Here is a 15,609-nt window from a genome sequence, read left to right on the forward strand (position 1 = left end):
AATGGAGGGCAAAAGGGAGAAACTTGCCAAGAGGAAGGTGCATCAAGCCAACCCTAACCAGGTCTGTCTTTCACCTGGAAACCAATTTCTTTACTGGGTTGTTGTGTGTTTTTTGGGCTATATGGCCATGTTCTAGAAGCATTCTCTCCTGATGTTTCGCCTGCATCTATATCAGGCATCCTCTGAGGTAAGTGAGATTTACATATGAACAAAATTCCAATTTTCCTACAACCCAGTGATTCCAGCCATGAAAGCCTTTGACAATACATCAGAACCAAGTGATTTGAAGCATCATTGCAATGTTGTAATAATGACAACTCTGACCAGACTGCATGCACATTAAGACATTCAAAGGGTAAGTCAGCATAGAGTTTTCGCTTTGTAAGTATAGTGATACAGTACACATGTCAGAATTCAGAAAAAGTGTTTTATAACTAAAACTAAAGATATATGCTTGGAATATTTTCCTCCAAATACTATGAAATATGTAAACACCAAACAAGACCTCTGTAGAAACGTTTGTTTCCTCTCATGGCAGTGAAAAAGATAAACATATTGTACTGTTGACCTAAGTATCCCTCATCCTGCGCCTCCTCAATTGGTTTTTATGCCTTAAATGCACAATTTTGCATTTGATTGTCAAACTTCATTTTATTAATTTAAATCCATATTTCTAGTATCTCAAAGTGCTTTCAAATTCTATTCCTTCGATCCAATATGTTAGCTGTCCCTCCCAGTTTTATATAATCTGCAAATTTTATATAATCTGCAAATTTCACCCTGTCATCTAAATTATTGCTAAAACACATTGAGCAGTGTCAGCTTATAGTAATCAAGCACAATACTTGGGCAAGTGGATACAACTTACCTTTCCTTCCTCCCATGCAAAACCAGTTGAAATGAAGGAGAGTTCAACTGAATCAGCTCCAAAGAACTTGGCTACTGAAGTGCACACAAGTGTTCCAAATATCCACAGCAACCCTTACCTTTCCAAAACTGCCTTTTCCCAGAACTCTGATAAATATTAAGTCCTCAATCTTGAGCTTGCTCGCCGAAACCTCAGGTACACCATTGCGATCCTTCATGCTCTCTTTTTTCTGGCGCCTCAGGGTTGACTTGGAGACCAATTTCTGAAAAGAGAAAAGGGAAATTAGATAAAGAACAGATTTCTCTCTTGCTGAATCCATAAGGAACCACTCTCATTGTTCCCACTGCTGTCAAGACAGGATATGTACCAATTTGCCTTGTGCTAAATGGAGTATTTTGGTCTGTGTTTGCTGTTGTGCCATCGTCTTCTTTACTGACCTATTTTTCCCTCTGGGTATTCAGTTTAGTGACTGCTCCGCCATCAAATCCCTGACATGTTTTCGATACATGCTAAAGTTTTTTTAGCCTGCCCCTAATTAATTTCATTAATCAGTAGAAGCAAGCATGGTGCAGTAGTTTGAATATTGGACTATGATGACAGAGAACAGGGTTTGGATCGCCACTCAATCATGAAACCCACTAGTGGCTTTGGGCAAGTCACACACTGTCAACTTCGGAGGAAGGCAATGGCAAACCTCTTCTGAACAAATCTTGCCAAGAAAATGACAAGTGTGACTATAGGTTAGTTCTATGTGCTTCTGTGCATTGTGGCATCAAGGTCAAACTCCTACAATGTGAAGGAGAATATAGACTTTGCGGATGTGGATAAGTGGGGTCAAAGAAAAGAAAACGAAAGCTTACCCCATTTGGAGATATATTTCCTGGTTGCAGCCCCATGCATGCTAACGTCTTGGCCAGTTCTGCAGCGTTCACCCCGCAATTGGGTGCAACGTTGGCTTCACATCGTATATGGACATTTATTTTGCATACTAAAAAAAACAGAGAGACGTGGAATCAAGTCTGTATAATGGAAACATTTCAGTTTAGGAAAGAAGAAGGAAAATATTTATTTGAGATTTCTGCTCACGGAATCCCTGACCATTGCCCACTCTTGTTGGGACTCTGAAGAACTGAAAGCCATCTATCCCAAATATGAAACTGGAAGTGGCATTTCCATTTGCACTTTTCAGGATTTTAAAAAAGACACCTTTAGTCCTTGTGCAAGTGGTCCCAGTGTGGAAAATTGACTTGCAGTGTATTGTCGAAGGCTTTCATGGCCGGAATCACTGGGTTGTTGTAGGTTTTTTTGGGCTATATGGCCATGGTCTAGAGGCATTCTCTCCTGAAGTTTCACCTGCATCTATGGCAAGCATCCTCAGAGGTAATGAGGTCTATTGGAACTAGGCCATTACATGCTAATCAAGGTGGTCAGTTGAAACATTCACACCTAGCTCCAGCAGACAAGAGTCCTTTGTCTAACCCTGGTCATTCCACAGATATATAAACCCTTTTTCCTAGTTCCAACAGACCTCACTATCTCTGAGGATGCTTGCCATAGATGCAGGCGAAACATCAGGAGAGAATGCCTCTAGACCATGGCCATATAGCCCGAAAAAACCTACAACAACCCAATTGACTTGCAGGCTTGCCAAAAAATTAACTATCCATCTGATTTAATGATAAAGAAAGACAAATAAGTATTTATGTCATCCCCTTAATTAGCAGCACCTGAAATGCAGGTTCCAGAAAATCAATCAATCAATCAGTTATTTATCTCTCCTTTTACAAAGATTAGGGTGAAGGTGGTGCAGAGAAGAAAATAAATACAAATAAAGCTACACATGGCTAAAAGTACATCAAGTCTGAAGTAGTCTGAATCTTTAATATCTTTAGAAGCATAGAATAAAAATAGTATACAGCTCCATCTTCCACACCATCATCAGGTGTATTGTAATTCTATTTAAATTCCAGCAATTATGTCTAAATTTACACCTCTGTGTTTCAATTAGCACATGTACATATTATGCAAATAGGCATCTTCTTTTGTCCTCATCTTTCCAGAGGGAGTTGTGCATTTATTCTCCTTTGGGTGGAATGAAAAGCAGCCGCATTTACCATCCTTTATGCACAGAAGAACAGGGGGCAATCTAAATAAATTAAAGGGGAAAGGAAATCTTTCCATATTTGCAGAATAACCTGCAAGTGACATTCCTTGTTCATCTCAACTTACTTTTACACTGCAGACCTTGCCTCATGATGCCCCAAAGCAAAGAGCCGCAGTGGTCACAGAAAGTGGGCACTTTGTAGTTGTGGATTCGGAACTTGTGTGGGATGTTGATGCCAAATCTCTGCTCAGAAATCTAAGAAAACCAAGAACAAAAAGCAGAAATCAGTTTAGCCTTTAAAGGACTTCAACTCCCAATGATTTTACACAAAAATGGCACCTTTTGCAAGTGGGACATTCTGTACTTCTCTTAGTTGTTCCAAAATCTGAGGCCTTTCTTCAATGATTTAATTAGACAAGTACAAAAGTTATGTGGAAAGTAAGGTTACAAGATTTTTTTCAAAATACAGAGAATGAATATATTTTAATAAAACTTGTGTGGATTGTAGCATAGGTCTTACATTATTTTTTCCATATAGTCACCATTCAGTTAAATACATTTTGTCATCTGTGAGTTGAGTTGTTGATGCCTGTGTCATAGAAGTTTCCCTCCACCTTTGTCAGCCAGTTCGTCACTTTGATTTTCACCTCATCATCATCGGAAAAGTGTTTTCCACCCAGGTGTTCCTTCAATTTAGTGAACAAATGGTAGTCACTGGGTGCAAGATCAGGGCTGTGAGAGGGGTGGCTTAACACGAAATGAAGTCAGCAACTCTTGTGTTACATGAGCAGTCTGCGGACTCCCGCCGTCAGCATCCCACAACATTTGTTTTGGATGGTTCTGCTAAATTTCTTCATGGTCTCACAATATATTCTGTACTCATTTTGTCGCATGCTGTCTTGACATTACGTTCTCTTCATAAACTGAAACGATTTCACGATGAATCACAGTGGCGTTTGTGCTAGTACGGCTGTACCTGGAGCTCCAACTCCTTTTCCTTTCTATTGAGTGTTTGCATGTATTCCAAAGTTCCATGCATTTTGCAATAAGGTGGCTTCCCTTGGTTTGCAATAATAGGGCCAATGACCCATCAATTATCATTATGTTCTTTAGTTCCGCCCCTTTTTCTGGGTTAAGGAGGGGGAAAGGGGACCTCTAGTTCAGTTCACACAGAGAAGCCTTTCATACAGGACATGAATCAGTTCCACCTGTAGAAAGCTTAGGCTTTTACAGCTTTGCTGGGGGGATCCAGTCCCACAGCTCTACAGAGAACTACAGCATAGCCTTTATTGGGGAATTTAGTTCCACAACTCTACAGCCAGCTCTTTGCTAGAGAAATACAGCTTCACGGTTTTACAGCCAGCCTTTGCTGGGAATTGAAAGCCTTCTTTCCCCTTGGAAATCTACTAAAGGACTCTGTTTGGTAAGGACCACTCACGGCAGACATAAAGCAATTTGGACCGGGTGTAGGGGCCCACGCCAGCACAGCTTAAGCCAGATTGCCCAGAGAGGGGTCAAGGATTTCCCTTGTAGAAGGAAGAAACAGTTTATGAAGAAAGTTGCCTGTCCCTTGTGGATAAGATTTAAGCAAGCCACCAGTTGATTCAAAGCCTTGAAGTATTTGTTTGATTTATTGAAGATTTAAGCAACAATACAAACTTTGTTGAACTTTCTAAGTCTTTAAAAGAACTTTGTATGGGGAAATCCAAAAGGCCTCTCAGCTGAGGCACCCCTGGCGTCCTGTTGGGCACACAGAAACACGTCCCGTCTCAGATTCTTTCACAGGCCCAGCGCATGACAGCACAGTGTTCATGCCCTTAGCATTTAGGTAGCGTATTACAGCATAAATTTCACACTTGGGGGGAAATGGAATGAGGATGATCATCTCTAACCTTCACTACAACACCAGTCGATGAGCTACTGACAACTGGCACTGCTCGTTCCCTTCCACTGGCTTCCTGCTACACGGCAGTGATACCAACTTCCTCTATCTAAACACTGGGAAGAGCTATTGAGGAGGGAGGAAACATGTTTTTGCTTCTCTAGAAATTAGGACACAGACCAATGGATTCAAACTACAGGAAAAGAGACTCCACCTAAGCATTAGGAAGAGCTGTTTGACAATGCAATATGCAGCCTCGGAGTATAGTAAAATCTCTTCCTCTGGAGGATTTTAAGAAGAGGTTGGATGACCATCGACCAGGAGTGTTTTGATACATGGCAGAAAGGGTTGAACTAGACAACCTTTGTGGTCTTTTCCAGCTCTATGAATCACTGGTTATCCAGAATGTTGAAACGTTAGTACTAGTGCCAACCTGTTAGTATTTAATTCCTAAAGAAAATTAACTGGTCAACATCAAAATGCTTAAAAAATCTATACAATTGATTGGTTAGTTAATTTCTTAACTAATTCATCAAACCATGAAAGCATTACCTTTTAAAATCCAATAAAGGTTTGACTCTTAATGAAGCAGAACCATTTAATCAATGAGATTTATGTAAGTGTTGACTCACCATTTTAAATCTGATTCAATTGCATCTCCTCCACATGGAGCCAAAAATTACTTTAAATGGTCAGTGAAGCTTTAAAGTTATGGGAACCCGTACCTGCTACTCCAAAAGAAAGGCCATTGGCATTTAGTAATTAAAAAAATGGAGTTTAAAATCATACCCCTGATATACAGTACCACTATTTCTTGGTGGTCCCTGTTCCATGTATCTATGGCTGACCCTTGGCTTCTAAGATCAGACAGTATGTGGTGCTTAAGAGTCTTTAGCCTTGTTTAAGATTTATGGGTATTGAAGCCACCCCCACACCCCATTCCCTTCTCAGCAGTCTTGGTGCTAACAGCAATCTGTACTTCTACCATCTAGTTGTGCTACCGGAAGCCCCTGCTAGTGCAGTGGGTTAAACCACTGAATGCAATTTTCCTGCTTCTTGACAGGGGGATGGACTGGATGGCCCATGAGGTCTCTTCCAACTCTATGATTCTATGAGCTGCTGAACTTGCTAACCAAAAGATTGCAGGTTCAAATCCAGGGAGCGGGGTGAGCTCCCGCTGTTAGCCCCAGCTTCTGCCAACCTAACAGTTCAAAAACATGCAAATGTGAGTAGATCAATAGCTATCTCTCTGGGAAGGTAATGGCACTCCATGCAGTCATGCCAGCCACATGACCTTGGAGGTGTCTACGGACAACGCCAGCTCTTTGGCTTAGAAATTGAGATGAGCACCAACCCCCAGAGTCGGACACAACTGGACTCAACATCAGGGGAAAACCTTAACCTATACTTACCATCTAGATGAGGGCTGATGGTAGAAGGAAACAAGTAGAATTCGACAATAATCAGAAAAGGAGGGCAACATGGAAAGCAACCATGGGCTGCTTGTTAGTGATGTTTAAGTCTGCTGGTTATGGTTGCAATGTTCATGTCTGCAGGGAGTTCATCTGACTCCGGAGACTTGAATTCATTTAGATTAGCCAGATATTCCTGTTTTGCCTCTTTACCTATTTTGTGCTGCATTTCCCCTACTGCATTCTCTGCTCCATTTCCCCCAAATTGAATACTGTTAACCTTTTGGGAGAAGACTGAGGCAAAGAAGGTGTTGAGAAGCTCTGCCTTTTCTCTATCCCCGTTAACATTTTGCATGTAGCAATGTACATGTAGCAGCTCTACCATTTCATTATTCTTCTTTTTACTACAGACATAAACCAAAAAACTCTTTATATAGTTTATGATCTACCTAGCAAGCCTGAGCTCATTCTGCACCTTGGCTTTTCCAACTTTCTCCAACACATACCGGTTCCATTGAGTTGATCTTTTTGACTGTTCAACTGTTTTGTTTAACAGATACTGTTTTTTCTCTGATGTTTCCTGACATATTTTTAGTGTGTCTTATGTTCTGCAATGGTTTGTTTCATTGGCTTTTATGTTAGCTGCCTTAGCCCTTTCTATTTTTGTACTAGGATAGGATATAATTTAAATATTGACATCGCCACATGCAGACCTAAAATGCAACAAATTTCTTTACACTAGAGAGATACTGGACTTGAAGTCGGTTCAAATTCTATGATTCTGTGAAATAAAATAAGTTATGCAAGGGGAAGCCAAATACATTCCATAACTGCAACTAAGAACCTATGTCATCCCAAACACTAAATTGTTGTCTTACCTTTGTATCCGACTTGTTGCTATTGTTCTGGCATGTGCAAGCTGTGACAATAAGGTGATGGCAACGCTTGTGTACAACACATGTGCAAACTGGAAAATAAAAACATAAACATTACGAAAGCTGGAGAAAAGCACCACAAATTAAAACAGAGGTTGTAAGAAAAGATCTACCAGCAGAATAGCTAAATGTAGATGTTACGGTTAGCATCTGGTAGTCTTGCAAAGACAAATAGTAACACTAGGTACTGTAATGGCTGGAATTCAATATGGGACTTGTTTCATTCTAGCGGGCTTATGTATATAGGAAACAGAACTGGCTAGCTTCATACTGTCCAGCTTTACTGTATGTACTCCTATACAAGCCTAGAAATGTTAGTTAAAATTAGCTTCCAAAAACGGGTCAATTTAAGTACTTAACTCCTATCAAAAAAGGAACTACTTCCTTCTCTAAGTAGAGTGGCAAAAGGAGAGAGTTTAGCTCATATCAAGGGAATGACTCTTAGCTTATCCGTGGGTCATATGAACCTCCATAGTTTTGGGCCCCAAACTTGCCCTCCACTTATGCATGAGGTCAACTTATACACAAATACATATATGGTACCTAGGGTTTGCTGTCACATTACTATATAGAAACATCCATTGAACAATGCTGAAATTGTTGAAGACTTTCATGACCGGAATCACTGGGTTGTTGTAGGTTTTTCAGGCTATATGGCCATGCTCTAGAAGCATTCTCTCCTGACGTTTCACCTGCATCTATGGCAAGCATCCTCAGAGGTTGTGACATCTGGACCTCACAGAATCAAGTGCAAATTTGTGCATTTAAGGCATAAAAACCAAATGCACGGGCACAGAATGAGGAATACTTAGACCAAGAGTGGAGGATAAGGAAACAAACATTTCTATAGAGGTATTGCTTGGTATTTACATATTTCATAGTATTTGGAGGAAATTATTCCAAGCATATATCTTTAGTTTTCGATATTAAACACTTTTTCAGAATCCTAACTTATGTGTACTGTATCACTACACTTACAAAGCTAAAACTCTATGCTAACTTACCCTCTGAATGTCTTAACGTGCATGCAGTCTGGTTAGAGTTGTCATTATTGCACCATTGCAATGATGCTTCAAATCACTTGGTTTTGATGTATTTCATGGCTGGAATCACTAGGTTGTAGGAAAATTGGAATTTTGTTCATATGTAAATCTCACTTGCCTAGTTTCCAACTGACCTCACAACCTCAGAGGATGCTTGCCATAGATGCAAGTGAAGAGAATCAGGAGAGAATGCTTCTAGAACATGGCCATATAGCCCGAAAAACCTACACCAACCCAATGCTGAACTCAGTGCAGAATGGGCACTAATGTACACTGGTGTGTTTTTCAACAAAAGAGCTGGAGCACAACCAAAATGCAAGATGCGCACCAGAAGTGCATATGCACACCACAAGAACATGATGTGACTCAAGTGAGCCCAATGTGCATCAGAATGTCTGATGTGCTTTGGAGCACTTTTGCTGATCCCTTACTATACATCTTTGCAATTCTCTAGAATGGCTACACTACATACGTGTGCCAAAGATTCATAGTTGCCCAGTGTAGACCATAGTGTAGAATTACACTGTGGAATTAACACAGTTTGATATGACTCAATGCAATGGAATCATTGAAGTTGTATTTATATGGGGTCTTTAGGCTTCTTGGTCAAAAATGCACTGGTGCCTTAGCAATGCACAACTTCCATGATACCAAAGCTTTGAGCCGTGGTAATTGAGGTGATGTCAAACTGCATTTAATTTTACAGTGTAGATGCACCTTCAACCACATCCCTCCAAAAATAGTTCAAGGGCTTGCAGGGCTTGCTCTGTGATTATTCAGTGTAGACAAACTTTGTTTTATGCACAAAATTATACACAGGCTATATGTATAAGTTGCCTATGAAATAAAAATTAATTTGATGTTTTGACTTAGGTCCCATCTCTAACTTTATCTCTATGTATTTTAAGTATTCCAAAAATAAAATATAAGGGTTTTTTTTTAAATCCAAAAATATAACTTCTTCTCCCAAACATTTCAGATAAGGGATACTCAAACCTGCCTTCCTTATCTTTCACCCATTTCAAGAGAGCGTATGATACGATAGGGAAAAAACCCAATTTGTAATATGTAATTTAACTACAAAGATACGGCACTGTACCTTGGCACTGATATCCCTGCTTCCCAAACACTCCCCTGTTGAAGATAAAAGAGAGAATGCAACAGGATCAGATAAAACCACAACATGCAGGTCAGATTTCAGGAATACAGTCACTCCATGAGATAATAGGGATGGGCAATTGTGGGTAGCTACAGGTGGTAGATTTACACACACACACACCCCCAGAAAACCCTGGAAGGTCTTCTCCTTACCATGCCTGTTCTACACTGTAGCATTAATACAGCTCAATATCACTTTAGTTGTCATGGCTCAACGCTATGGAATTCTAGCATTTGTATTTTGTTGAGGCACCTGAACTCTTTGGCACTTCAAGCAGTGTCAAACTGCATTAATTCTACAGTGTGGATGCACCCAAAGCCAGGAAGCAAGAGTCAAACTTGTATATAAGCCATGCCTACCAGATAAATTCACGGCAGTGGGAGCAGTATGTAGGTTGCCGCAAATAGGTGGCCATAAACTTGTGTCCGTTGACTTGGTGGACTCTCCTGCGCATGGCCCTCTGGCGTTTCCGAGTGAAGTTTTTAAAAATCCTGTCCCTCTGGAGAGTTCCTGTGCATACAGAGAAAACAATGGTTAAAGGAAATAATGCCTGCTTATCTTTCAAGTGATAATGAACTCACAGCAATGTCACATTGACCCCCTTTAATTTGCAACCACAAGCAATCGCAAAGCAAATTAGCTTTTGCTGCATTCATTCCCTAGTTCCTTCCTTTCATGCACTTTTTTTTTTTGCTTTATCTGCCCACTAGATTTGACCTCTCTCCAACTGCCATTGATGGTGGATCTACACCAGTGTTTCTCAACCTGGGGGTCGGGACCCCTGAGGGGGTCGCGAGGGGGTGTCAGAGGGGTCACCAAAGACCATAAGAAAACACAGTATTTTCCGATGGTCATGGGGATTCCATGTGGAAAGTTTGAGCCAATTCTATCGTTGGTGGAGTTCAGAATGTTCTTTGATTGTAATGAACTATCAATCCCAGCAACTACAACTCCCAAATCTATTTTCTCCAGACTCCACCAGTGTTCACATTTGGGCATTTTGAGTATTTGTGCCAAGTTTGGTCCAGATCCACCATTGCATGAGTCCACGGTGCTCTCTGGATATAGGTGAACGACAACTCCCAAAATCAAGGTCAATGCTCATCAAACCCTTCCAGTGTTTTCCATTGGTCATGGGAGCCAAGTTTGGTTCAAATCCATCGCTGGTGGAGTTCAGAATGCTCTTTGATTATACGTGAACTATAAATCCCAGCAACTACAACTCCCAAATTACAAAATCAGTCCTCCCCCAACCCCGCTAGCATTCACATTTGGGTGTATTGGGTATTTGTGCCCAGTTTGGTCCAGTGAATGAAAATGCATCCTGCATATCAAATATTGACATTATGATTTATAACAGTAGTAAAATGATTGTTATGAAGTAACAACGAAAACAATGTTATGGTTGGGGGTCACCACAACATGGGGGACTGTATTAAGGGGTCACGGCATCAGAAAGGTTGAGAACCACTGATCTACACTGTATAATTAAAGCAAATTGACACCACTTTGACATCCATACCTCAGTGCTATAGAATCATGGAAGTTGTTGCTTTGTAAGGTCTTCTCAAGCCTTCTTTGCCAAATAATGCTGGTGCCTCATCAAACTACAACTCCCATGATTCCACATCATTGAGCCATAGCAGTCCAAGTGGTGTCAAACTGCATTAATTCTACAGTGTAGATCAGTGGTTCTCAGCCTTCCTAATGCCGTGACCCCTTAATCCAGTTCTTCATGTGGTGATGACCCACAACCATAACATTATTTTTGTTGCTACTTCATACCTGTCATTTTGCTACTGTTATGAGTCGTCATGTAAACATCTGATATGCAAGATTGTATTTTCATTCACTGGACCAAAATTGGCTCAAATAGCCAATATGCCCAAATTCGAATACTGGGGGGCAGGGATTGATTTTGTCATTTGGGAGTTGTAGTTGCTGGGATGTATAGTTCACCTACAAACAAATAGCATTCTGAACTTCACCAATGATGTAATTGAACCAAACTTGGCACATAGAACTCCCATGACCAAGAGAAAATAATGGAAAGGTTTGGTGGGCATTGACCTTGATTTTTGGAGTTGTAGTTCACCTACATCCCAAGAGCACTGTGGGCTCAAACAGTGATGGATCTGGACCAAACTTGGCACGAATACTCAATATGCCCGAATGTGAGCACTGGTGGAGTTTGGGGAAAATACACCTTGACATTTGGGAGATGCAGTTGCTGGGATTTATAGTTCACCTACAATCAAAGAGCATTCTAAACCCCACCAACGATAGAATTGGGCCAAATTTCCCACACAAAACCCCCATGACCAACAGAAAATACTGTTTCCTGATGGTCTTTAGTGACCCCTCTGACACCCCCTCGCGACCCCCCGGGGTCCCGACCCCCTAGGTTGAGAAACACTGGTATAGATGCACTCACCGCATGCTATGTACATGCATGTAAAGCGCTGTACAAATGCAAAGGATTATATATCATGGTTAGAGAAACACGTGTCCTGCTGCTCTCATATTACAATTCCCATCTTTCCTCAACAATGGCTGTGGAGGCTAAGGCTGATGGGAATTGAAAAGTGCAGTAACACTTGGAGAGCCACATGTTCCCCATGGCTCTCACTTCTCACTGAAATTCCGATTTCCAGTTTCATTAAAAGATTCCCTAAATCCATTCATAAGCCGACAGAATACTGTATTCTCATACATATTGAATAGTTATCTACTTAACTTTTGCTGGGTTGAGTGGCAGGTTTAAATAAAACATTCATCACTTCTTCCAGTTCTTAAGAATGAGCTATTTTTAAATCTATACAATGGATATTTCCTTTTTCTGCATTGCCACATAGTTCCCCATAGGAATCTTTACACATGCTCACATGTCATTGTGCTCAACAACTGACTTATGCTCTAATGCTTTTTTTAAAAAAAGAAGTCTGTAACAATGATTTACTTATTTATTTCGTATCCAAAGCATTGCATAAATTAGTATAAAACTGATAAAAATAGAAAGAATGTGCTGTCGCACGCTGGGCCTGTGCATAAGACTGTAGACAGGACATAAATTCTGTGTGCCCAACGGGACGCCGGGGCTGCCTCAGATTAAAGGCCCTTGGATTCCCCCAAACAGAGTCTTTAGATTGCTTAAAGTAAATCCAACAAAGTTCTTGTTCACTGGGAACAGGCACTATCTTCATAACTATATAATAACTAATGGGGGAAATCCTTAACTTCTAATCTGGGCAGTCTGTACTTGCCTCTGTTGGTGTGGAGCCCCTGCACCCAGTACCAACTGCGTCTGGCTTCCGCGAGCGACCCTTACCAAGCAGAGCTTTGTAGACTTCCAGGGGAAATGAAGGAGTTCAGGTTGCTGTGATGGCTGGCAAAGGAGCTGTAAGGCTGTAAAATCCTCAGCCAAGCTGTGGGGCCTTTTCTCCCCGGCCAAGTTGTAAGCTGTAGGCTGTATATCTCCCCGGCCAAGCAGTAGAAGACGAAGCTTTCTACTAGAGCTCTTGGTTTTATGTCCTGTGCGAAAGGCTTCTCTGTGTGGACTGACTCAAAAAGGCTCCTATTCCCTCCAAAACTCAAAAAGGGGCAGGATCAGGGAACCTAACTATAATTGATAGGTGGCTTGCCCTATGATTGCAGCCAAAAGAAGCCACCTATCTGCAGAGTCCCTGAAACTTAGGACTGCAACAAACATTCAATGCAAAGCAAACAAAATTGGAGCTCCTGGTACAACTGTACCAGCACAAAGAACATAAGCGGAAAAATGATTTTTGATCAAAACCCGGCAAGAGTGACTACATTGTCTGAGGCTTTAAACAGTTTTTCCTCTGTGCATGAGGCAGGTCATTGTGGACAAGCATACAGGTGCAGAGTTGTTTGTTCTGCTCCATAGTCACATAAAGTGGAGGGTTCTTTTAGGCAGTTCCATCAAAAGAATCCTCAACCTTGTGTGACTATGGATGCTTTGAATGCAATTTTCCTGCTTCTTGGCAGGGAGTTGGACTGGATGGCCCATGAGGTCTCTTCCAACTCTATGATTCAATGATTCTAGGGACAGCTAATCACCTCTCAACAAAGGATTTTCCCAGGCAGTAAGAACCCAGACCTTGAAAACTACTAGGCCATTACATGCTAATCAAAGTGGCCAATTGAAACATTCACCTACCTCCAACAGAAAAGAGTTCCTTCCCCCAACCTGGACATTCCACAGATATATAAACCTCATTTTACTTTTTTCCAACAGACCTCAAAACCTCTGAGGTTTTTAAAGCAGAGGCTGGATGGCCATCTGTCAGGAAGGCTTTCTTTGTTCCTACATGACATGGGATTGGACTGGATGGCACTTGGGGACTCTTCCAAAGCTAGGGTTCTATGATGCTAAGTAAAAATGACAGACAGTGCCTATGTTTCCTTGGGAGATAGTATTTATCATCCTCATCATCTTCCAAAACATGCTTTCCTCATGTCTCACCAACCCTTTGTTCTTTGTCAACTTCCGGATTCTCTCAATGCAACCAGAGTCCTAAAGAAGTGGCTCAATGTGTCACGACTGCATACCACAGGTAGATTATCTGCGATCTTTACTGGCAGTAAGAATGTGTTACAGGTTTCTCTGGTTGCCAGTTGTTTGTTGTCTTTCCCTGTTTCCTCCTCCATCTACTCCTACCTGCAGGTTATTCTTTCCCAATTGGCATTCAAAGTCAGAAACAGGTGCTTTTCTGACAAAAAAGCCAAACAAGGAATGAACAGATCAGTGCCAAAATCAACTGTAGGCGTAGTTGTTCCTTTAAGTACACAACACATGGTGTTTTGTGATGTCTAAACCCAAACCAGCCTGTCTGGCTGCTTGTCCTAAAAGTTTTTAGTCTTTTTAAAAAAAGACTACAGTCAACATGCCCCATCCAATATGGTCATGTTGGGTGTGGGATTATGAGAGTTGTCATCCAAAACATCCAAGTTTATACAAAAATCTGGAACCATGAAAATGAACAAAATCTGACTATCATTATTTAAAAAAACTCTTAAATCAGGACAGTAAATAGAGCAACACTCAAATAGCAGGGGAATTCCAGACAAGAATTAATCAGGTCCAGCTAATACCTCCCAACAAAGGATTCCCCCAGGCAGCAACCAGCCAGGCTTTGAAGCTGAAAGGCCATTCGATGCTAATCAAGGTGGCCAATTGCAACATTGCTGGACATTCCACCCTGGACATTCCACAGACATATAAACCCCACTTGTCTAGTTTCCAACAGACCTCACAACCTCTGAAGATGCCTGCCATAGATGTGGGTGAAACGTCAGGAGAGAATGCTTCTGGAACATGGCCATACAGCCTGGAAAACTCACAGCAACCTATTCTGGAACTATCTTGCCAAGATGTGCATAGCACATGGCTAAAAGGGAAGTGAAAAATGACTCTAAAGTGTTTCATTCCCTTCTGGAGGAGGAAAAGAAGGAGAAACTAGCTCTTTGGATAGAGTATTGTGACATCAACAGCCAACAAACCTGTCCTTTCTCATCTATCAACTGCCCTGTTTGTATTTATTGAAACATAGACAATGTAACGCAACACACACACCATTATACACATCTACATCCCTATCTCTGACCAGTTATGTCATATATTCTGAGTTAAATTTGGACACTTCTCTCCTGCCTCCAAATTGCAAAAAGTTTCAGATGGACATGAAAAATTTAGATTGTAAAGAAAAGAGAAAGTTTTCTACTGCTCAATAGGTATAATGCGATATTGAAAACTCTTATCACTTACCCACTAGGAAGATACCCATAAGGAGACCTTAATTGGCTATTTAAAAAATCTGAATTTCATCTCCACCCTTCCTGATATGAGCATTCCCATGCTGCTTGCTGCTTCTGCACCAAGGAAAGTGAATGTGTTTTCACTAAAGGCAATGGACAGATCATATCTACCAAATTTTGGTTTAAGGGAATGGAAAAAGGTAACTGATTCTCGCTCCCTTAAGGTATAACGATATAATTATATCTCAAACGTATTTTCTAACCTACAATCACTATCTTGGACCTTAAGGTCATCATCACTTACAATGATTACAATTTGTGCACAGATTGTTAGACTTTTCTACAGTCAGCCATCTGTATCGACAGGCTTGGAAAGTTCGCAAAAGGTCACCATTATATTATTGTCACTTTACATAATGGCACTTCAG

At 41.0% G+C, this 15,609-nt stretch overlaps 1 protein-coding gene across 1 annotated transcript in view; it reads right to left on the minus strand.

Annotated features, from left to right (window-relative positions):
- The window catches only part of PRKCH (protein kinase C eta), a 141,353-nt gene that overhangs the window by 49,804 nt on the left and 75,940 nt on the right, over positions 1-15,609 (minus strand). The window contains exons 3-8 of the mRNA XM_067463054.1: positions 9,763-9,913; positions 9,344-9,378; positions 7,145-7,233; positions 3,098-3,227; positions 1,729-1,856; positions 987-1,130 (exon numbers count right to left, since the gene is read on the minus strand). Coding sequence (XP_067319155.1) covers positions 987-1,130; positions 1,729-1,856; positions 3,098-3,227; positions 7,145-7,233; positions 9,344-9,378; positions 9,763-9,913 — 677 coding nt within the window. The remainder of the gene's footprint in view (positions 1-986; positions 1,131-1,728; positions 1,857-3,097; positions 3,228-7,144; positions 7,234-9,343; positions 9,379-9,762; positions 9,914-15,609) is intronic.

The sequence above is a fragment of the Anolis sagrei genome, chromosome 1 (assembly GCF_037176765.1).
Source record: "Anolis sagrei isolate rAnoSag1 chromosome 1, rAnoSag1.mat, whole genome shotgun sequence".
In the NCBI taxonomy this organism is placed as follows: Eukaryota; Metazoa; Chordata; class Lepidosauria; order Squamata; family Dactyloidae; genus Anolis; species Anolis sagrei.